This window comes from Alnus glutinosa, chromosome 4 (genome assembly GCF_958979055.1).
Source record: "Alnus glutinosa chromosome 4, dhAlnGlut1.1, whole genome shotgun sequence".
Taxonomy (NCBI): Eukaryota; Viridiplantae; Streptophyta; class Magnoliopsida; order Fagales; family Betulaceae; genus Alnus; species Alnus glutinosa.
This window is the reverse complement of record NC_084889.1, coordinates 1163770-1187209: the sequence shown is the minus strand read 5'-3', so window position 1 is coordinate 1187209 and position 23440 is coordinate 1163770. Positions and strand designations below refer to the sequence as shown.

General features: G+C 37.0%; 3 protein-coding genes across 5 annotated transcripts; all 3 read left to right on the top strand.

The window, feature by feature from the left end:
- The first annotated feature begins 5400 nt into the window (after positions 1–5400).
- On the top strand, positions 5401–8633 carry LOC133866479 (probable galacturonosyltransferase-like 3). Its single transcript, XM_062303019.1, has 2 exons — positions 5401–6615; positions 8024–8633. The coding sequence occupies exon 1, from the start codon at positions 5437–5439 to the stop codon at positions 6463–6465; it is 1029 nt and encodes a 342-aa protein (XP_062159003.1). The 5' UTR covers positions 5401–5436; the 3' UTR covers positions 6466–6615; positions 8024–8633.
- Positions 8634–8983: 350 nt separating this feature from the next.
- LOC133866706 (serine/threonine-protein kinase STN7, chloroplastic) lies at positions 8984–14595 on the top strand. 3 transcript variants are annotated; one of them, XM_062303326.1, is made up of 10 exons: positions 8984–9577; positions 9668–9754; positions 9924–10043; positions 10198–10296; positions 11148–11316; positions 11420–11513; positions 13147–13240; positions 13347–13403; positions 13800–14213; positions 14308–14595. In XM_062303326.1, exons 1-10 carry the CDS (start codon positions 9128–9130, stop codon positions 14467–14469), a joined length of 1746 nt encoding a protein of 581 aa, XP_062159310.1. In that variant the 5' UTR covers positions 8984–9127; the 3' UTR covers positions 14470–14595. The 3 variants fall into 3 exon arrangements, with proteins under 3 accessions (XP_062159310.1, XP_062159309.1, XP_062159308.1); XM_062303325.1 differs by having other exon boundaries at positions 9921–10043; positions 10198–10300; positions 11152–11316; XM_062303324.1 differs by having other exon boundaries at positions 8985–9577; positions 9921–10043.
- A 3999-nt stretch (positions 14596–18594) lies between these two features.
- Positions 18595–19093, top strand: LOC133866967 (small polypeptide DEVIL 4). The gene has a single exon (XM_062303634.1). The coding sequence runs from the start codon at positions 18728–18730 to the stop codon at positions 18872–18874; it is 147 nt and encodes a 48-aa protein (XP_062159618.1). The 5' UTR covers positions 18595–18727; the 3' UTR covers positions 18875–19093.
- The last annotated feature ends 4347 nt before the right edge of the window (positions 19094–23440 follow it).

Sequence of the window (23440 nt, the reverse complement as noted above, 5' to 3'; positions counted from 1 at the left end):
TAAAAAAAAAAAATCAAACCCAATTTCATTATTTGTTGTCTATTAGTTATTAAGTAATAAATATGTTATATAAGTTACTTGAAAGCATAAATAGTAACATACTATAAAAATATAAGATTGCAATGTATAAATATTAAAAAACTTGCTATCTTCTCTATGAACTCAATCGTGTAGAAATTAGTCATATCACATATATATATATATATATACACACAACAAAAATGACCAAACCCTATCTAATAGGTCCAATCTCACTAAATTTTCCATGCTTATGAATTTTAATTGTCCATGCATCAAACGTGTCAAATGTCACACCTACGGGCTGGGAGACAGTTGCCTTGAACTTTGAGGTGTCTCCTCTCCACTAACTTATTTTTCTTTCATATTAATCAATAGATCACATCACGACATTACTTAAACATGGGCATAAAAAAAAAAAAAATAAATAAATAAAAAAGTGTCGGCATAATTTAGTTACATTTTCTTTTTATTTTCAATTATAATCTTATTGAAGCAGTTTTTGGTATGATGTGAATTTGTACGTTCTTCTAATGTTTATTACACTTCTATATAATTCCAATTAAAATTATAGGACTCTTCCCTTTTAGGGATCACACTCTAATGCCTAAATAATTAGATCAATGCATAAAATATTGAGTCTGAGTTTATACCTAGGGTATGAGTCGCAAAAATGTTGAGTCAAACTTGAATTAAGATTAATGCTCAGTTGATCTAGAACTATTGTTTATTAGACTTCTGATCTAATTGGACCATGAGTCTTATTCTGATTTTTCGGGAATAGCTACCAAGTATCTATCTCTCGGGATTGAACTTTTCAGGAATTCTACTGTCTCCTCTTTGTATTGGGCTGAGTAAAATTTATTCCCAACAAATCCCATTTCAGATAAGAATAATTATTTATTATTTATTAACATACGTAATAAGTATCACATGAATTTACAAACTAACATAACAATTTCACATCGCATTTTCACATTAACCAATTTTATATTTAATTATACAGTAAATAAAAAAATGTTTAAAATACTACGATTTTTATTATAATTTTTATAAAAATTAATTTGACAATTCAAAAATTGTACTTCCAATATTTAAACACCGATTCTATTTTATAGAGTCAAAAGTAGTTTCAGTATTTAAAGAAATTAATGCCGTAATCTTACGGAGGTGGATGCTGAACATGCAAAAGTCAAAAGCTTCTTGGAGTCATGGTGGGCTTTTCACGATGTCAAGCCATAATTTCAGGCTGCACCATGTGTTAATCTACTTTTACGATGAAGGCATTAAAAGAGCAGCGTCAAAGTTTGACAGCTCTATTCATTTTGAATTCCAACGTGATGAACTATAAATTAATTAAGTTTTGCATTAATATTAAAGAATAATTGTACTGTTAGTCCCTGTAGCATGTCACAATTATTTTTCACTCCCTATGATTTAAAAAATTTATGGGAGGTCCTTGTGGTTAACAATAATTATAAATCGATCCCTGGCGTCAAATTCCGTTAAAATTTTTAACAGATTCCGTCAAATGCCACGTCAGCGTGGCGACATGTGTCCATCTTAATATAAATTTATTAAAAAATAAATAAATATACTTTTTTAAAAAAATAAAAAATAAAAAATAAGTTTATTTATTTATTTTTTAAAAAAATTATATTTTTTTAAAAAAGATTGACACGTGTCGCCATCTTATTGGCGACACGTGGCGCTGACGGAGCATTTAACGGAATCTGTTAAAAATTCTAACGGAATTTGACGCCAAGGATCGATTTGTAATTATTGCTAACCACAAGGACCTCCCATGAACTTTTTAAACCATAGGGAGTGAAAAATAATTATGACATACCATAGGGACCAACGGTGCAATTATCCCTTAATATTATAAGGTTCTCAGTTAGAGGAAGAATAGTAGGTCATTTTCAAGCGAATTTGAGAAAGTGGGAATTGATTTATAAGAATTATGCTCTGTTTGTTTCGACGTAAAACGATTTTTGTCATAAAATATTTTCGACGAAATCATTTTCTCGAAATCATTTTCCGGCGTTTGGTTCGCATGAAAAAATTATGAAAGGATAAAATGCAACTGTCGCCGGAATCCGGCAACGTCCGATCGTCGTTGCCAGATTCCGGCGAGCACGTTTGGTCGGATCCAGTCAAAATTGCCGGATTTCGGCCGGATTTGTCGCCGGATCCATCCAGATCCGGTCGGATCAATGGCAGGATCCGATCAGATTCGGCCGGAATTTGGTCTGCCGGCATCCGGCACCGGTAGTACTCCGGCGGCAGGATGTTGCCGGATTCCGGTGCCGCCTGGATTCCGACGTCCGACCATTGTCGGATTTTGGCAATCGAATATCAAACGTGCTTGTAAGGACGAAGAGTTTAATTTTGGAAAACGATTTACGGTTTTAAAAACCGTAAATCGTTTTCCAAAAATTAAAGAAGGTGTTACGGTCAAATCGAAAATGATTTTCGTTAACCATTATTTTTGCCCCTACCAAATACCGTAAAATGTCGAAATCATTTTACAGTGAAACAAACGGAGCATTAGATACCACTTTTGAGAATGGGAGTTGCGGGTATGCAAAATCGGGTTTTTGGGCGTTCGGATCGGATGATGGGTCACCTAAAAGACAAGAAAAAAATTATTGAAATGGCATTGGCCTGCCGCCTGTAGGAGGGGATTGAATGCTTAAATCTGTAAATTTGTTGAAAAAAATTTAAGACAGAGTTTGTGGGTAGAAAATTAAGAGCATTCTAATCTGGTGGCAGCTTTGTTCTTCCAAAGAAAGAAGACTTTGCTCTAGAAATCTGAATTTGAACTAGGAACTGAGGTCCTTCGCAAGCTTATCAATTATAGGGACTTGCAATTCTTAAGAACTAGACTATTCATTCAAAATGAATGGTTGAACTAGTCAAGTAACTTTTTTTAAAATAAAAAGCAAAATAAATAAGAGCATATCTAGCAGATATATCTTACCCTTATTATGAGCCATTTTATTTCTTTAACTGATATTTTAAAATAGAGTATTTCCATCTATTTTGCTATATGAAATGTCACTATATCACATTTTAGTCTTATTATTATTATTATTATTATTATTATTATTAAGGTTAAATACCTAATTGTCCCATGTGGTTTACAAACTTTCTTTTTTACCTCTTGAGTTTTCATTTTTGTTATAGGAGGTACATGTACTATGGGAAAAGACGAAAATGGTACCTCCGTTAAAATCTAGGAGTAGCTCAGCTAGGTGGTTGGCCACCCCCATTTTGGCCAAAGGGTGGCTCAAGGCCATTTTTGGGGGTGACCGAACCACCCCAATGGCCACCCCCAAGGGCCAAAATGGGAGTGGCTGAAACCACCTCCATTTGGCCTAAGGGTGGTTCGGCCACCTCCAATGGCCAAAACTTTGTTTTTTATTTTTTTTCCCTCACTTTAGCCCATGGGGGTGGCCGAACCACTCTCGTGGCCAGCCACCCCATGGGCAAAAGTAGAAAAAAAAAAAAAAAATAGGTTTTGGCCTTTGGCAATCACCCCCAGGTCAAATGGGCCACCCCGAAACCAAATCGGGGTGGCATGTGGCCCTCAACAACCCTTAGATATATATATTTTTTTTCTATATATATATATTTTTTAAAGTCCTTATATATATATATATATATATATATATATATATATATATATAGTAGCCACGTCAGTGCTGACATGGCTATGGAGACAGGTGTCGCGCATGTAAGCCGACATGTGTAGGATGACTAGCGGGACATTAATTTTGGACGGAAAAATGAATGGAGGTACCATTTCCGTCTTTTTTTATAGCACAGGTACCTCTTATGATAAAAATGAAAATTCAGAGAGCCATTTTATCCTTTGACGGCACCACCCTGCCTTATGGAGAAATGAATTTTTTTACCTTTTTTTGTATATTTTTTTTTTTTCTAAATCAATTATTAAATTTGTAAGACCCACAATAATATACATATAGATCATATGTATTTAATAGTTGATTTAAAAAAAAAAAAATTGTACACCCCTGAGCCAAACAGATGATGTTCAAAATCTTTTTATTACAGCAATACAGGAATGGATGTTCAGAGACAGGTGGGAAGGGGAAGGGGAAGGGGTAGTGGGTGGTAATTTATGGAGAGTAATGGCATTCCCCAACCAAACCTGAATGTGTCCCAAAAAGTGCTAAACTTTATTTCCATGCATTATCTACTCACGCGCTCATTGCCAGCTATATATATATATATATATATATATATGTATATGTGCTCTCTCACCTTTATGGCTTTATGGCTTTATCCTCTCAACTTCGTCGCCATTACACTACTTGTCCTTGAGCTCCAGTTTTTACTTTTTACCCATCCATATCTTGTCAGATCCGGTTGACCAACAGTTTCCCCCCACTTCACTGCCTACGTTTAAAGAGCATCAACGAACGGAACAATTTACTTTTTAATTTTTATCCGACAAATTAGCTCAAATTTAAACCAAAAAAAAAAAAAAAAAAAGCTTTTTTTTCTATTCTCTTATTCTTTTCATTTTAAAAATTAATTATTTCATATGTAAGATTCATATATAAGTGTAAGTTCTACGGATTCAATAATTAATTTTTAAAATTAAAAAAAAAAAAATAATTCAAATGCATTAAATAACATGTTTCAATTTAAATTGGCAAAATGTATAGATAGTTTGAGGCGTGACTTAAGCTTCACTTGCCGGATTTGTGCGTAATAGAACATCTGTCTCTTTTCTTGTTTCAGTTTGCTTTTTTCCATATTCCATCTCGGATTCGAGTTTTTGACCCATCTATTGTTGGGTGAAACGCTTTACAGAATATTATATCCTGCATGTAATTCCTTCAGCCATTTTTTTTTGGTGGTATCAATATAAAATTACACATTTATTTTTTAAAAATTATATATATATATATATATATAAATAATGAAACAGAAAACAAAGATTTTCAACAATCTACTGATTAAATTTTTAATTTCTTTTAATGAAATTCACCGGTCATAACAAATAAATTGATTACAAAATACCTTTTTATTCACCCCACCCAATTACTAAATAATAAATACTGTACCCGTACTAGTATAGTACGGAAGTAAGGATGAGCATGATTAAAGCAGCAGCGTGTCGTCATATATAAATTTCCACGCAGATCTAAATCAATGAGGGCAAACAAAAAAAGACGCGTTATTCCAGCCTGGCAGCATCACAGCATCACGGATTTATATCATTTTCCTTTTTAATTTTGTACCCCTTTTAACTCTACCTCCGGTCCTACACAAAACATCAGAAAATACCAAAAGTATCCCTACCCTTTCCAGCTGGCCCCCCCACTACGCTTCTTCTCTTTTACTCCTCTCTCATTCCTTTACAAACGCTTCACCCATCAAACCATGCCAACGGCACGCCACTTGCTCCTCCTCCTTTTTCTCGTCACCGTTAACTTCCCGTATGGAGGTACAGCCGGAGAGCTCCCGGCTTTCAGAGAAGCAACGGCATTTCGGAATGGACGGGGTTGCCCCCGAGCGGCGAGGTTCTCCTCGCTGGACGACCGGTGGCTCATCCACATCGCGATGACGCTGGACGCTACCTACCTGCGGGGCTCGGTGGCGGGGGTGTTCTCGGTGCTCCAGCACGCGTCGTGCCCGGAGAACATCGTGTTCCACTTCATCGCCGCCAAGCGCGGCCACGACGGCCTCCGCCGCGTTGTCACCACGACCTTCCCGTACCTGAGCTTTCGCCTCTACCACTTCGATTCCAACCTCGTGAAGGGAATGATCTCCTACTCTATACGGCAAGCCCTCGACCAGCCTCTCAACTACGCGCGCATCTACCTAGCCGACCTCCTGCCCTCCGCTGTCGGTCGCATCATCTACTTCGACTCCGACCTGATCGTGGTGGACGACGTGGCGAAGCTGTGGAGCATCGATCTGGGCAATCACGTGCTGGGCGCGCCCGAGTACTGCCACGCGAACTTCACGAGCTACTTCACGGGCAGTTTCTGGGCGAACCGGGCGTATGCGGCGTCATTGAAGGGGAAGAGGGCGTGCTATTTCAACACGGGGGTGATGGTGATCGATCTGAGGAAGTGGAGGGAAGGGAGGTACACGGAGAGGCTGGAGAGCTGGATGAGGGTGCAGAAGCGGTACAGGATATACGAGCTGGGGTCGCTGCCTCCGTTTCTGCTGGTGTTCGCAGGGGACGTGGAGGGGGTGGAGCACAGGTGGAACCAGCATGGGCTTGGAGGCGACAATCTGGAGGGACTGTGTAGGGATCTCCACCCTGGGCCGGTGAGCCTCCTGCATTGGAGTGGCAAGGGCAAGCCCTGGCTCCGGCTCGACTCTAAGCACCCGTGTCCCTTGGACAGCCTCTGGGCCCCTTACGATCTCTTTCGTCACTCATCGTTGCTCTCCGACAGCTAGCCACCACTTGGTGACTGTGTTTCATGGGAAAGAGCCGCGCGCCCACTCGGGCGTTATATATTGACGGCTGTGATTCGCTTTGTAAATGAGGACAGACATCGATGGTGTCAAAAAGGGATTTTTGATAAAGATGATGATGATGAGCGCATGGTAAATATTCTTTCTTATTCTTCTGACTGTGTAGAATTCTCTTGTCTACGTGAGGAAGGAGACCCGTGGTCACCATCGAGGTTTGCTCTATTTATATAGATATATATATAGTGGAAGGTATCATGGGTGTTTCCAGTTTCCAGTTTCCAGTTTCCACTTCCATTTCCATGTAATGGGTTTTGTAGATTCTGGGACTTGAAAATCGTAAAAAAAGAAAATAATTATAAAAAAAAAAAAAAAATCACATGCAATTTGCAATATTGGATTATGTTTTCTATTTTAGGCCAGCGAACCTTATCCTAGCATGCAAATTTGAAACCAGTCAACTTTTTAGGACAAAATCGGATAATGCGTACGTCTCCAATTGGAATCAAGACCTTATTTTTGTCAATTAATGAAGGAAAAAAGAAGTTTGTCAGATTTTTTTTCGCCTTTTTCATTGGATGGATGGCCTACAGTCTTTTTAGTTAAGCTTGCTTGGTAAAAAATGTGTAGACTTTTCTTACACAAAACTTGCTTTCACTAGATCTTAGGAGGAGGTTGTGGGGGATAAGGGGAGGCAGGGGGTATTATCACTTTTATTTATTAGCAATGCTAAATATTTCACCTAATCCCACCTCTATTTTACTGTACTCTCGTGCCGGTGTTTTCCAATCTTTAGAGTTTGTTTGAAATTGTGTTAAAAAGTTAAAAATTTTAATTTAGTATATAAAAAGATGTACAAAACAAAAATTAGACTGTTTGGTAAAAATTTCAAAATTTTTTATTTTTTTTTCCCTCTAAAAAAAGAGGCCAAAACGTACTTTTGAAAAAAGTTTGTAAATAAAGATTTTTTTTCAAAAGCTCTTTTTGACTATAAAAACTTTATTTCCTAACGCTATCTCAAATATGATCTTAGATTCGCTTTTGCTAAAAAACAAAAAAATTGGAGCAGTGTGTACTGTCATATCAATATAATAGGATGAGAATATAGTATTTACGATTACTCTATAACTTTTATTACAATCTCCGTAGCATTCCACAAGAATGGCTCGCGGTATTATATAGGTGAAAAAAAAATGAAATAACAAAATGTGATAGGTAAATTTAGTGGAATGCATCGTGGTATTGTATAGGTGAAAAACAAATGAAATAACAAAATTTGATAGGAATTTATTTTTTAGTGGCAAACGTGATAAATGCCACATGCATTGTCATATTAATTTGTAAGAAAAATTTATGTTATACATCTCACTTTTATTTTATTTTGTTGATGTGACACTACCGAGTGGCTTTTTGATATCTCCTTACTGAAAAATAAAAAATAAAAAATAATATTCAAAGGTATATTACTTTTAAGCATTTTTCTAAGAGGCCACAGGCCCACAGTCAAATTCATTTTTTTATTATTTTTGGGTTCAATTTGCAGAGCTATATAACAGGATGGACTGGATAATCCTTCCTTTCTCCGGCCCATCTCCATACGAACTTGTTTCGATCTCAAGGCCCTAATGCGGTGACAAAAAAAAAAAAAAAACTTTACAGACTAGGAGGGCTATATAGTCCTCCGTTCCCTCTCTCTTGCCCCATCTTGATATGAACTGGATTCCATCTCAAGGCCCTAAATACCATCACAAAGACACTTCACAAACTGGATTACTCCACACCCATACCATAATTGTGAAAAGTTCATGGAGCCATTGACACTCTCAAAAGACGTTTTGAGAGAGGAGGGGACAACATGACTTATCTTAGCGATGGAAGACACTTTAACATGCCCTCTCAAGTGTGGTAACTAATGGCCAAACACGTGGACAACAACAGAAGGAAAATGCCTATCATCGCAAGAAACCTGTGGATCTGATACCATGTATTAGTCTAATGGGTCTTATTCACTTTTAAAAGACACATTGAGAGAAGAAGTGACACAATGATTTATAAAGTGTCTAGGTGAAGGAAATCTTAGTGATGTGAGACACTTTAACAGTAATGATGTAAATATTGTTATCAATTTTTATTCGGATCAAGATTGTCTACAATTGATTGACTCGACTTCAGCCTGCCTAACCTTGTATGAGATATCTTAATGGGCTAACTTACTCGAGATCTTTTTGGACATGTGAGCTTTATTGAGACCTTCTCTTAATTGTCTACCTAAATTGTAGAGGATCCGATCCTCGTTACTGGGCTTTGGAGCATTCGTATACTCACCGAGACATATTGGGCTCTAAGCAATAAAAAACAAAACAAAGTGGCCCAACAAGGTTGCACGATGCCCAAATGGCAAAGGAACGTAATTCCTAAACATCCAATACTAGGCCCAACCCAACATGCGTACATCTACGTGTCATTTGTGGTCAGTGTGGATCATCATCAATCCAATCGAACCATTTCCTTCCACAAAAATACCTGAAAATAACTGTCGCTGTGTAGCGGACTAGTGGTCGAAATTTGAAGCAGACTTAAAATGAGAGCTTGTCTGTGCCAATTGCTAGCTCTTTCCCACAAAATCTAAGCTTCAGTCGGTACGAACATGGCCACTGTTGCAGCAGGAGGAGTTGGAATAGGAGTGACCAAGCTCCACCCTCACAATTCTCCGAAGCCCATGACCCCATTTCTCGGCAAGAAACTCAGAATCAAACCCAGTGCTTTTAAATCACAACCCAGTACAAGAATCACCATCTCAAACCCAAAACAGTACTTCCTAGTTTTCGCGTCACATGGCGAACTGATCATCGATGCGGTTCGTGACCTCTTTGTAGGAGTGGGAGTCGGGCTGCCATGCACTGTCATGGAGTGCGGTGACATAATATACAGAAGCACTCTTCCTAAGTCGAGTGGCTTGACGCTTACGGCCCCTGGTGCGCTTTTGGCTCTGGGCACTCTGTCTTACCTCTGGGCCACACCTGGTGTGGCCCCTGGGTTCTTTGACATGTTTGTTCTTGCTTTTGCTGAGAGGCTATTCAGACCCACTTACAGGAAGGTCAGTGAATTGTAGCTGATTTTTCATCTTGGACTATATTTTGAGCTAATTGTTGTATATGTGCTGAATTGTATTGAGTTTGTGTGGCAGGATGATTTTGTGCTGGGGAAGAAGTTGGGGGAGGGGGCTTTTGGTGTGGTTTATAGAGTTTCATTGAAAAAAAAGCCTTTATCCAAGGTACGTATTATGTGTTTGATGTTATCCTCTGTGAATTTTTTTTATTTAGCTTCTATTTTTGTTGAACTTGCCCTCATGAATTAATTTTAATTGCATCGGTAAATCTTATGAGTGGTGATGACAACTTACCTTCTAATTCTTTAAAATTTGCTGTGGAATTCAATAGAAGGAAGGTGACTTGGTCTTGAAAAAAGCTACTGAATATGGTGCCGTGGAAATTTGGATGAATGAGCGTGTTCGAAGAGCTTGTGCAAATAGCTGTGCTGATTTTGTGTACGGCTTTCTTGAGGTGTTCCTCTATTATGACTGCTACTATCACCATATGAATTAAGGGTATCATTAGCTTTAGAAATTAAAAGATATACTTTGGAAGCTCATACAATTGCGCAAAAAGTTTTTTCCCCATCTGGTGATTAATACTGTTATCATGAAATTGGTTCCAGACTTCTTCAAAAAAAGGACCTGAGTATTGGCTTATATGGCGGTTTGAAGGGGAGAACACACTTACGGATTTGATGCAGAGTAAAGAGTTTCCCTACAATGTTGGTACTTTCTCTCATCAGTCTTTTCATATTGTATATAAAGGCTTTATATGAAACCTATCATACTAAGTTTGAATATTTTTGTGGTTTCCAACATATTACGAAATATTAATCTTGTTTTGATCTTTAAATCCCCCCCTTCCCCCACCCTCACCCTCTCTTGTGATGTAAGAAGGTGGGGTCTATGCAGACAATGTCATCTGTAAAAAGAATTGATGCCGAACAAAAAGCTCGAGCGGGTTAGATCTTGTTCTAGTTAGACCTACACCCTTGAATCCATAGGGACTCCTTAAATCCACATGTAAGATAAGGAGGAAAATGCCTCATGGAACAATTTTTTATTGATAGAAGACTAATGATTTTCGTTTTACACACTAGTGACCAATATAAAGGCTCAGAAAAATTTATTATCTGAGTAAAAAATTCCTAAATTTATCCTATTTAATATATTACCAAGAAATGTCCTAATTTGACTCTTAAGATCTGAAAAATACAGAAATATCACGAATTAGCTGACCATTAAAATATACGCCCATATTTGTCTGGCATCAGGAATATACTAACACATCATTTTCAGTATCCACTCAGTGAGCAACAAGTTTACAATTCTTGTTTTGCATGCAGTATTACAATTGGATAGTTTTATGGTCCATATATTGTTGAGACGAATCCGCTATCTGTTTTACGTCAAGCAATACGTGGATTAACTCCCGATATAGATATCCATTCCAAAATGCTTTTATGATTAATTGGGCTAATATTCAGTGGTTTGTGAGTTTAATGCCTTTAAGGTAATTCTTAGTTCAGTTTAGCTTTCCAAATCTCTAGTTTAATGATGGTAAAAATGTCAGGTAGAAACAATGATTCTTGGAGAGGTCCAGGCCTTGCCTAAGGGTTTGGAAAGGGAGGATATAATCATTCAAACAATCATGAGACAGCTCTTATTTGCGTTGGATGGGCTTCACTCGACAGGGATTGTGCATAGGGATATTAAGCCACAGAATATTATTTTTTCTGAAGGTAATTGTTGGAATTTTTAGTTTGCAATTAGCCAATAAAAGGTTGAAAATGTCTGAGAAATATCAGGTTCAATAATATCATATTACCATTAAAACTTGAACAGGTTCTCGTACATTCAAGATAATTGATCTAGGAGCTGCAGCTGATTTGCGAGTGGGCATCAACTATATTCCAAAGGAGTTTCTTTTGGATCCAAGGTATCCTCGTAGAAGTATGGCTTATGAGCTGAATAGTTGAATCACCAATTTTCCATTCTCTTTTTTGATGCATAATTTGGTCATTGCTGGAACTTGCCATGAAAAGGAAGTCATTTATTGTTGTGCGTAGAACTTTCAATTTCAAGTTTGTACTATTATTTGCAAAGTCTGTGGATATCTTCAAAAGAAATACATAAAAGATGTCATTTAGTGTAATGTAAGTTTTCCTTATATAATTAAAGAGGCATGAAGGAGAACAGATTGACTCTGCTAATTTCTGTCCAAAAACCTTACTAGTCATTTCAAGTCCTACATGAAAAGATAAATTACCAACAATGGGCTTATTCTATACAAATGGAATGTCCAAATTCACTAATGATATGGAGTTAGAATATTCTCAACAGTCGATTTGCTGCTTAGGTGCACATCAGCTCTGAGAATTATTAGATGTTAGTAGAGGTGAGCAGCTTGAGAAACAAATGAAGGATACGGGTTAATTTTCTGATCTTTTAATGTTTATGAGGAACCAAAAATTGAACATTTTCCAGATTTAGACCCCCAAGTTATTTGTAGTCCAATTTACCAAATAAACAGTTATCAATTTAATTACCACAGATATTGTCACCACAATCAAGAGAAGCAGGAAATAAAGCAACACATAGATTTGCTGACGAAGTGGAAACCTTGTGAAGAATTCTTCAAAAGTAACACCACTCTAGGGCCTAGCCAATCCTAAAGACATCTGCTATAGAAGACTTACGTTACATATTGTTTTTGCTTACAAAAGCTTTGCAACTTCGAAGGTCTAATCTTGCAATTCCAGTAAATGACACGTTCACCTCCCACCGTAGTGGCTCCAAAACCTCTGGCCTTCTTCTATCTGGATCTCCTTCGCAAACAAATCTTGTCCATTTAAACCCGGATCTATGGTAGCTGTAGGCTTTTATGTGGTTTGAATGAGAAGAATTAACTAGGAGAAGGTTTCGATCTGTTTAGGCTCAAGAACAATATTAAACCTCTCAAAAACAACTGAAATATTGTCTCTCTAGGTCTATGGAAATCGTGGTATGTAAGGCTTATATGGAGAGGGGAAAAATCAAGGTTTTAGGTCAAATTCGGTTGAGTTTAAAAACAACCAGCGGCAGGTCTCGGTTGACTGAGGCATTAGCTCAGTCAATCAAACACTTAGGGTTTCACGGTTTAATAGCACATTGCACTACCTCGGTCAACTGAGGGATCAATTGACCCTCTCGGGTTTTACTGTTGGAGAGTTGTGCATCATCTCTGCATCACCTCGGTCAATCGAGCATCAACCAAGCCATCTACTGCATCTCGGGTTTTAATATGGAACATGCTGCATCTGCTCGGTCCATCGAGCATAGGCCGAGGGATCGACCGATCCCTTCTCAACTTCAACTTTTGATGCCTCTTCAACCGCATTTCGATCCCGACTTAACCCTAAACCTAATGCTTACAACAAATCATGTATTGCCAACATGAAAAACCTAAAACCTTGTATAATGCTTGAAAAACTTCAAAACCCGTAATCCAGAATTACTTACTGATGTTTGTCCTGCTGTCTTTTTTTTTATCTAAAGGTAGTGACAAAGTTTTTGGTTTCTTTCCTTTTCAGATATGCTGCACCAGAGCAATACATCATGAGCACACAAACTCCATCTGCACCTTCAGCTCCAGTGGCAACTGCACTTTCCCCAGTCCTATGGCAGGTGCATACTAATTCTGAACCATTCCAGAGTAATTGCCGTATTTCAAACTTCCTTTCTTATAGAATTGAGCTGATTTTTTTTGTTCTGATTATACATCCTTGAACAGATGAATTTGCCTGATAGATTTGATATCTACAGTACTGGTCTCATATTCCTGCAAATGGTGAGTGACAAATGCTGCTGATATTCCTGGACTTATTTATTGACTTCATTACATAATAGATTTCATGAACACTTCAAAGAGGGTTGGTGTATTGGCTATACCAGTCACAACCAGACCGAGTCTGTGGTTTTGAGGGGTATCAATGCTTTGTAAAAGGATTAGCAGAGCCTAGGCCAATTGGGGTTTGTGACACTAGTGAATACCATCTCCTAAACACAGGAATTTAAGTTTTCCTTCACCCTATACTTTTGAAATAGCAGAACACGTTTAGCATTTTTGGAAAAGTTATATATCCAGATGTAGTATCTATCAACAAGAACATGTGGCTAATTTCATCTACTATACTCATTATGCAAGATTTAGCATTGTCAACTCTTAACAGTTTTCTTCTTATAGGCATTCCCAGCATTACGCACCGACAGTGGCCTCATACAATTCAATCGTCAGTTAAAGAGATGTGACTATGACTTGGTTGCATGGAGGAAAAGTGTAGAGCCTCGTGCTAGCACTGAACTGCGGAGGGGATTTCAGTTGTTGGATTTAGATGGTGGGATTGGATGGGAACTTGTGACTTCAATGGTTCGATATAAAGCACGACAAAGAACCAGTGCAAAAGCGGCTTTAGCTCATCCCTACTTTGATAGGGAAGGGCTATTGGCTTTGTCCTTCATGCAGAAGCTGAGGCTGCAATATTTTCGTGCAACACAGCAAGACTATGGGGAAGCTGCCAAGTGGGTAATCCGGCTAATGGCAAAATCAGGGACCAAGAAGGATGGTGGCTTCACAGAAGCTCAGCTTCAGGAGCTCAGAGTCTGTACCTAAATTATATTCCAACTAGCTAGGAACTATTAACTTGAAGATACATGGTACAACACTACAACACTAACTTTATTCTATTGTGCAGGACATTGAGCCCAAGAAGAAGGCAAGTCCACAAAGGAATGCTCTTGCTTCAGCTCTTCGGCTCCAGAGGAAGATTGTAAGAACATTGAATGAGAGCGTGGATGAGCTTAACCAACGTAGGAAGAGCCTATGGTGGAGCAGATGGATCCCCAGAGAGGACTGAAGTTTGTGAATACATAATACACTTTTTCTTTTCTTTTTCTTTTTGTACATCCGTGATTACCAACCATCTTGGTGGAATAGAATTATGTTTTAAAATGAAAGAAATTAGCTGGAATCCTTTAACACACGTCTGAGCACCTGCATGGATTGCAATTCTGCTGAACGTAATTTATTGAACTGAAGCTGCTATGAAGCATGCTATGTCTCTTACATTACTCGAGAAAAAAATTCAAATCAAACCTGTCCCACATTCCTTGATGTTCCCACTGTCGGCTATACATAGAATAACCCTTTTGCATTCAAAAACAAGAAAGTGCGCTTCTGAAGCTTTTCTTTATTCTTCTATTTTTCCTTTTGTTGGGACAAGTAATTAAGTGCATCAAAGTTTTTGCTCTTTATGGGATGATCTTTTCCTACACTGATGGATCTTTTCCTACAAGCTGCTGCTAAAGAGGATAATAATAAAGATAACTTGAATTTTGATTGCCTGCCGACACGGATTATAATGCATGTCATCAAATTAATCATCAAAATTTGGATATTTGAAAGGCAACTTCAGTTTCATGTTTTATAGTATATTAATCTTTCGAAATAACTGATGATTTAACACGGTATTATTGCAGAGGTTATGAGTTGGTTTAAATCATGACTCTACAATGCACGATTTTAGGATAACATTGCTAGTTATATATAGTCAACGAGCATCATGGAGATGGATATGTGCTTATATTTGTTCGTACAGTGGTTAAGCTGTAATTGACTAATAATCCCTCGAATGTGGATTATACAAGATATCTGTTTTAATTAATCAAAGGCTGTCAAAGTATGATACGTACAACACATTTAACAAGACAACTGTAATTTCAAATCAAAATCGTACAATCCTTTGGTGTTTTCACATGGAGAATCTCTTCAATTCAAAGTCATGCATGCTAGAAAGGCAAAGAAAAATACGTTAAGGGAAAGCGGTGGCCGGAAGCATTACACGTGGGAACGAAGTTCCTTGGTAAACAGGAGCCAACAAAAGTATGGTGGAACTGCTGATAAACTATGTGTTTCAAAGCTTAGAGATGAGATTAAAATAGCAATATTTATTGAGTCTATCACATTCACAGGTAATGGCATTGTAAATCACGAGACCTTCACGTGCAACTCTGACCTCCTTGTTCTGTACAACCAAGCCATTTTTTTTTTATAAGCATAAACAGTACAATAAGCCCTGCACGGGGCACTCCAAACTAAACCTGGAGACACTTTGATTAAAGTGCATTTCGTAGATTAGTTTTATCACCATTGTCTCTAATCTAGTTTGGTTCCCGAAGGTGTCTCACACTCTCTTACACACACACACACATATATATATATATATATATATATATATATTATTCTATGCATTCCTTAAAAAATGCTTTAATGCATGCCATAGTCAGGCATGCCTAAGCTCCCTTTCAGCAAACAGTTCTAATTTTCATTATAACTTCCTTACAAACTGACCTAACAGTAGGAGTGACAATTTGTATCGAGACATGGGTATAAAACCATATAGGTTAATCATAATCAGACTCATTTAATTAAATGGTACGTGTTAGACCCCTTAACCCTAATTCGACCGTTAATTTCGTATCAAATTCGTAAATCTTATAAAAAATTGCAACGTCAATCCCTAAAAGTTGTGCCATTAGATGGTTTAGTCAACTTAATCATACATGTTAAAGACTCAATTCTGACAGACTAGAGCATCATCTAATAAGCTCTATCAGGGATTTGATGAAAGATCATTTTAAGAAAGCAATCCTATATACAATCCAAATCTATAAGACAACTAAGATCATATGTGCATGTAAGTTAACAAACACTACATATAGCATCTTCAAATCCTGTCTACTGTTCGGGGAAAAAACAAAGATAGAAGAGCAATGCTGTTTGACAGCTAAAATTGCTCAAAGAGAGCATAGAAAACAGATTAATTGTTTATTAGAATGAGGATTCATGGAAGATGGTGCCCTGATCAGTGAAACGGGTGGAACACGAGACGAAGCAAGTGGGTGTTTGCTTTGATTTTGGTTAAGTATAATTTGACCGCATTTAATTTAATCAATCACTTAGATGGGTTTTGAGCTCTTATTTTATATTTGTTAGGCTTGTTATTTTAAGACAATTATTTTATTTACTCATATTATAATATACATATTCTTGTATAATTGTGGAATCTTGGTCATAACCATGAACTTTCACTTGCTTAATTAGCTCCTCATTATTTTTATCCAAAAGAGAAATACTAAACATAAACATCATGCAAAGTTGCCATGACAATGTTTAGTAGCCCTTGGATTAGTCCTTATTAAAAAAAAAAATTAATCTTATGGCTACTAGAGCTTGCCACATCAACTTTCTGTGATGTTTGTAAGATGTTTGTGTGGTATGTAACATGTTGCATTACTTATCCACCAATTAAACATGTAGTTTGAACAAACAAGAACAAAATTTTCTTCTGAATTGGATTGGAATAAATTACTCATATCTAATTTATTAAATTGACATATGTCTTTAAAGTACGTGATTTTCACATATAGTGTTAGTTTAAACGTGTGTTTTGAACAAAAAAAAAACAAAGTTTTCGTCTAAATTGGATCGGAGGAAATTACTCAAACCAAATCTATTAAATTAATTGACATATGTCTTCAAAGTACGTAATTTTTATAGACATATATCATTTTATATAATAGAGTAGGTTGAATAAATTTCTTCTAATTTAATTTAGATAAAAACTTTGTTCTAGACCAACTGGTATCTAATAAAAAAGCTCTAAAGTACTGATGTTTGTTTCTTTCTATCTTTTTCATCGACGTACAAATGCAGCAAAAACATCTAAATCAAACTGTCATTAGTAAGTGGTTAATTAATTAACATCGCCACAATATATTTCTTATGTAATCACCTAGAATATATATGCTATAATATCCTGAATATGGATTTTGGATATATAGTCTAATCAAATTTCATCAGTATAATGACATTTTGTATTTGAAAATTGTGTCCTACATTAATGGTTTCAATCACAGCCCGGATTAATATCCTCTTCATTTCATGGTCGTCCAGATTAAATTTTACAAATTTAATGGTATATATGTTTTTTTTTTTTTTTTGAAACAAAAATCAAATTTCATTCATGAAGCCAAGAGAACAAATTGCTATACAAAAAACAGAGTCTTAGACCCTGAGGATATAGTTTCCCAGATACTCCGAGAAACAAACTAGCCATACACCTATATTTCTTTCAAAACAAACTACATGTTGTAGGTTTACAATCAATCACCTACGACCCACAACTCGGGTGAAACAGTTCCAAACATGATCACGTCCCTTTGATTCTCGCCCGGACTTCTCGCCATCGCTATCAAACTAGTAAACTCAGCATAACTCTGTCTCGATCCGCCGCCTGACCCGATTCCTACCGCACGCCGACACATGTTAAATGTATAATCATGTCAGTTAATATTTTAAAATAGCGTGACACCATGTACAACGTTAGATGCAACGAAACATAATCTTAAAAATAAAATGAATCCTCTCTATTTCATTTTAGACTTATGGCTCACTGAAAATGGTTAACATCATTCTTAAGTTGGATCCAACTAAACCCTCTATTTCCCTTTTAAGAGCATTGACGTCTGCTTGACAAATTTTAGATATAAAGAATCACATTTTTCTATTTTAATTCCCAACTTTTTCAAATAACGTACGTGACCCTCTCTATCCAACAAAATTTTAAAGAGAATCTACAAAGAAAAGCACTTAAAAAAAAAAAAGGAATGATTTTTTTTCTCAAAAAAGAAGAATAGTCACCTCATCGTATAGAAAATGAAGGATGCAGGTGAGTCATAAACAAAAGAAATTGGCAACGTTAATGAATTAATGGCCGACCCATTATGCTGGTGGGTAATGGCTACACCAAGTTAGGATATGGAGTGTGACATAGCATGTTGATGTTGGGATTGTTTTGTCATTTTCCATGGCCAAGTGGGGTTGGGGCCCCCTTTTGGCACTGTCTGGTGGGTTTGGGAGCACTGCACACCCTTTCATGCCCCATCGTTGCCTCTTTACTCGACCAACGTGAGCCTATGCAACCTCCTCCACTCTATATATAAACCCCCTCCCCACCTCCAACTTTCAGACCAACCCACAACAACGCCTGCTATCTAGCTGCTCTCTCTCACTCACAGTTTCACAATTTCACAAAACAGAATTCTAAGAGATCGATGAAGATGAGCAGTACTACTGCCGCCATGGGAGGCTCCAAGAGAAGGCTGTCGACCAGAGGACTTGGAGGGGCCCTCAGAGAGCAGAGGGCTCGCCTCTACATAATAAGGAGATGTGTCGTCATGCTCCTCTGTTGGCATGATTGATTGAAGAAACCCCCCAGCCAGCCTAGCCTAGCCTAGCCTAGCCTAGCCTAGCCTGCACGGCAACAAGGATGAAAGCTTCTTCTTTTTTCTTTTTTTCTTTTTCCTTTCATGGTGGAGTGTAAATAGCAGCGGCGGTAGCAAATTTTGTATCAGTTTGGCCTTAATTGCTAGATGTACATCGGATATATAGCATGATGAATTGAAACTCAAATTTTGTGATGTTCTTTATTCTTTTGATCACTCTTCTTGGTCTGTGTTCTTTTCCTTAAGCCATCATCATTGTTAATCAATCTGCCCAGAACTCAGATCAGAAGTGTTCAGATTCACAAAAATGGGGCTCGATTAAGAGTAATATCAACATGCATAACCCACAATCATTTATAGAATGATCTTATTAATCATAAGTCAAACCTTTTGAAAAAAGGCAAATTCAAACGGACCCAAACTGCTTGAGTTTGCAAAAGTTTAAGAATTGATTAGCTTGTCTAATGCCAATAGATAAAACAGTTTTCTGTTTAAAACAAAGAGGTTATATATAATATATATGACCGGTTTTCTCTCAAACATTATGTTAAGGAAACAAAACAAATATCTAGGAACACCACCATATTTACGTGGTTTACCATGATAATACAGAAGAGATGAATATATAAGCCGCTCTGTAGTCTGTTCAACTGTCTGTTCAAAAATACAGGGGCTTTACCCACAGACCTCTTCTCGCGAGCTCCATAGAGAAATCAGGCTCCATAACCTGCTAATATTTAAAAATAAATAAATAAATAATTACAAGTTAGAAGAAAAGGTTTCTGTTAATGGGCGGATGGGCCATAACCGTTTATAATTTGGAAAATTAGGAAAAGTGATGTAGGCCCATTAATCATTTGAAGTGAAGATAGGATGTGCTAATTGTACAAATTATACTGCTCAATCTACCATCAAACTATTTGCTTGTCCATTAATGATTAATCAATTCGAGTGAAGATAGGATGTGCTAATTGTACAATTCATACTGCTCAATCTAGCTACTGTTTGGAGAGGACATGTCCAAAAAGTGATTTAGACAGGAAGATTAATCCATTATCTTTACTGCAGTTTGACGTTGTCTTCTATAAGTCCACTTAATGACAAAATCCCCTCTAAAATTAATGCATCATATAACTTTATTTAAAATCTTTTTCATTTGTTTAAGAAAAATGTTAGAGATCTCTCATTTTTAATTTTTAATTTTTTTTATTTATATTTTCTAACGTGACAGTGCAATATGAAAATTTACTAATATGGTAGTGCAACATGGCATTACCACCTCAACAAAAAGGAAAAAGAAAATTCTCCAACCTCTATGGGTGGTCACGTCCACCCTTAACGAGCATTTAGGAGTTGTTGTGACTACTCGGTGTGGGATCTGATGATCCTAACTACCTCACATGATGGTTGGGAGTGACGTCAATCAGAAAATGAAGGGAGGGTGGTCCCCCAACCGAACTTCTGAAAGTGGTCACGACCACCTCCGATGAGTTATTGGAGCTTCGAAAGAAGTCACGACAACCCGACGACATGAAATTTTTTGGTCCCAACTCACATGATGGTTGGAGATGGTCCCACCCAAGGGATGGAGGGACAAATTTTTTATTATCGAATAGGAAAGGGAGTGAGATATCTCTAATTGAGATATGTTAAGTGCACAAGAATTTTACACAACAATACTAATGTGTCAAGCATTTTTATTTTTATTTTTATTTTTAAAAAAATGATGACCACATCAATATTATTATATAATTGTTATAAAAAAATTGTATAAATAACATATCTCAAAGTTATAAGTACGTTGCTCTAAAATAGAAGTGATAAACTCGGACCTTGTCCAAATAAAAACAAAGACCGTTGGCCAATCACTATCACAACCTTATCTTCGATCTTCTTGTCTTCAAACAAACAACATTAAGCCAGTTTTAAAATCATAGTTAACGCTAGGCATTGTCTTTGGATGGATGTGCGTGGGACAACTTGTGAACGTTTAGTGGTCAAAACTCTGTTTGTGGGCCGGTTGAATTATTGCCTCTCGACCCACATTCACGTGTGCCACGTGTACGTTTAAGCCTTTTGGTTGTGGGCCTACATCCAATAGTCTACTGTAAACCCTTATGTTTGTTCCAGCCCTTTTGGCCTGCACAGAAGAGAAATCAAGGAAAAAGATGAGAGTGGCATGTACCATTTGGTTTTTTAAATATTATTTATTAAATTAATATATATATATATTTTTTAAAAAAAATTAAACAAGTATCAATATTTAATAGATTAAATTAGACAACAGCCTAAAATAGTAGCAGAAGCTTAAAAACCTGCTCAATTACAGTACAAAAGTTGACACATAGAGTTGCAGTATGTGTGTGTGGCTGACACGTTTCAAAAATTGTTACAAGCTCTTGAGGGGGTCCTTTCCGATTGTTTTAAGTACTCTTCCAAGAACAACCACAATTCAAATCGGACGGGTCAGATTGTCAGTTGTCAAGTGTATAGAGACTGAATATTTTTTTCCTGAGCATATAGAGGCTGAATATGGAATCTAATTATTAGAACTCCAGACGACAGCGTTTCATTTCTTTTTTTTATATGAAAAATTAAAGGAGAAGTTTGTTTTTTAATAAATTGATTAAAAAAAATATCCTTTTTAAATTGAGATTTATTCTTAAACTATGAATTTTTAATAGGATTAATAAAATATATAATTCTCACATTTATTTTTAAAGATAAATATTAAAATTAAAAAAAAAAATATTCCAACTAATTTGGAAGAAAATTGGTCAGGACTCATGATTTTAAAGATATTCTGTGGTCGGCCCATATGGGAGGACGAGAGTGAAAAGGAGAGACAGGACGTGAATGGTCAAAATGGCAGCCTTATCGCGCCCACGTGCGCCTCCTAATCCTCAACCCCACCACATACGACTGATTCTTTTTTGAATCAGAAAACACGGGTCCCACTCTGGCCCCAACATGGCACATCCTCTTCATCATGTCATTACCCTCCAATAATGTACAACCATAATGTACAGCCATGGATGCTTATCTTCCTCCCTCCCTCCCCATCACATTTGGGTTGGGAAGGCCCAACATAAAAGTATCTACTTTTTTTTCTTTTTTTCTCTTTCTTTTTTAATTCTTGAATAATGCTTTATTAAAAAATAATAATAGTAATGGTTAATTTTTAATGTTACGTCATTCCAGTTATATAGCAATCTATTATCTAATACGTTTAGCATTTTTATATAACATGTTAACATATGTCGGCATGTGAATAGATGGTGTTCAAATTTTTTGTAGTAACCGACATTGCTCCAATTAGATTCTGACACATGTCAACAAATTGTAAAAACATTGTAGCAAACGTAGTGGCTAGCAATAGCTTGGGCCTTTATCTTCAAACCGAAACATGGTATCAGACTATCATCGTTGCCAACTTCCAAAGTTTAGTTAGAGCCAAAGTGGCCAGGGTGTTGAGATCCTATCTGTCTGTTCTTTAGTTATATATCATGGCATCGAAGAAAAGAGACCATAGCCTCAGCACCCCACGCTTTTAGAACACACTGTGGCCCGGCAACGGAGCCGTTGCAATTGCTTATACAGGAAGAGTATGCCCTACACTTATATGTACCAAGTACTCTCCTATACAATACAACATGCTGCCAGGCTGCCAACCAAGGCCCGATATGCTGGTTTCCAGGACAGGTCTTCATCTTGGTTCCCCCACAAGCAATCATACCGCACACGAACAAGAAACCATGCACTCAAGGATCTCTTTTTGACTAATTCCTATGTCTCGTTACAGTGTGTCCTCTTTGAGCCATTTTCAAGCCAAGCTGTACTGCTCTCATTGACCCATGCAATCAATATGCAAATGTCGTCTTCACTGTCGGCAGCATGAATTCGTCCAATAACAACAAGGTCCACACAGTATTCAACTTTATTCAGTTCTATCCTAGAACACAACATAGCATGTATTCAAGCACAGACGAGGAAATGGTTGGACAAACTTGGACCAAAATAATCAATCAACCTGAATGCGCCAAATTAAACTCTCTACGAAAAATATCTAGTGGTCTTGTGCAAGTACATTAAAATATAAGAGTGACAATTCATATTTATGTGTCGAGTTCGAGTCATGTCGAAACATGAATATAAGATTATATATGTAAATCATAACTCGCTAATTTTGTATTAGATTCGCATCAACCTCACAAGTTGTGTAAAAAATTATTAAGCCTAATGTCGAGTTCGGGTCATGTCGAGACATGAATATAAGACTATATAAGTCAATTCTAACCCGACCAACTTAATTAAACGGATCAAACCCTTCAACTCTTAACCCCTCGAAGAAAAAAAAAATCAAGTCTTGTGCAAGTATACTATAACACAGTCCCAGAGTATACTGAAACACAGTCCCAGAATAAACAAGTCTTTGCAGCCAATAATGGCAGACAAACATATGTTTGAAAACTGCTACCTTCAAGCCTGGGAGCAAATTCTGAGAATAAAAACATAGAGCCATTGTAACTTTACTAGAACATC

Coding starts and splice junctions, on each gene's coding strand:
- LOC133866479 (XM_062303019.1), top strand. CDS start 5,437: ATGCCAACGGCACGCCACTTGCTCCTCCTCCTTTTTCTCGTCACCGTT.
- LOC133866706 (XM_062303325.1), top strand. CDS start 9,128: ATGGCCACTGTTGCAGCAGGAGGAGTTGGAATAGGAGTGACCAAGCTC. Junction 9,755..9,920: donor AAAAAAAGCCTTTATCCAAG/GTACGTATTATG, acceptor GGAATTCAATAG/AAGGAAGGTGACTTGGTCTT. Junction 13,404..13,799: donor GTCTCATATTCCTGCAAATG/GTGAGTGACAAA, acceptor TTCTTCTTATAG/GCATTCCCAGCATTACGCAC.
- LOC133866967 (XM_062303634.1), top strand. CDS start 18,728: ATGAAGATGAGCAGTACTACTGCCGCCATGGGAGGCTCCAAGAGAAGG.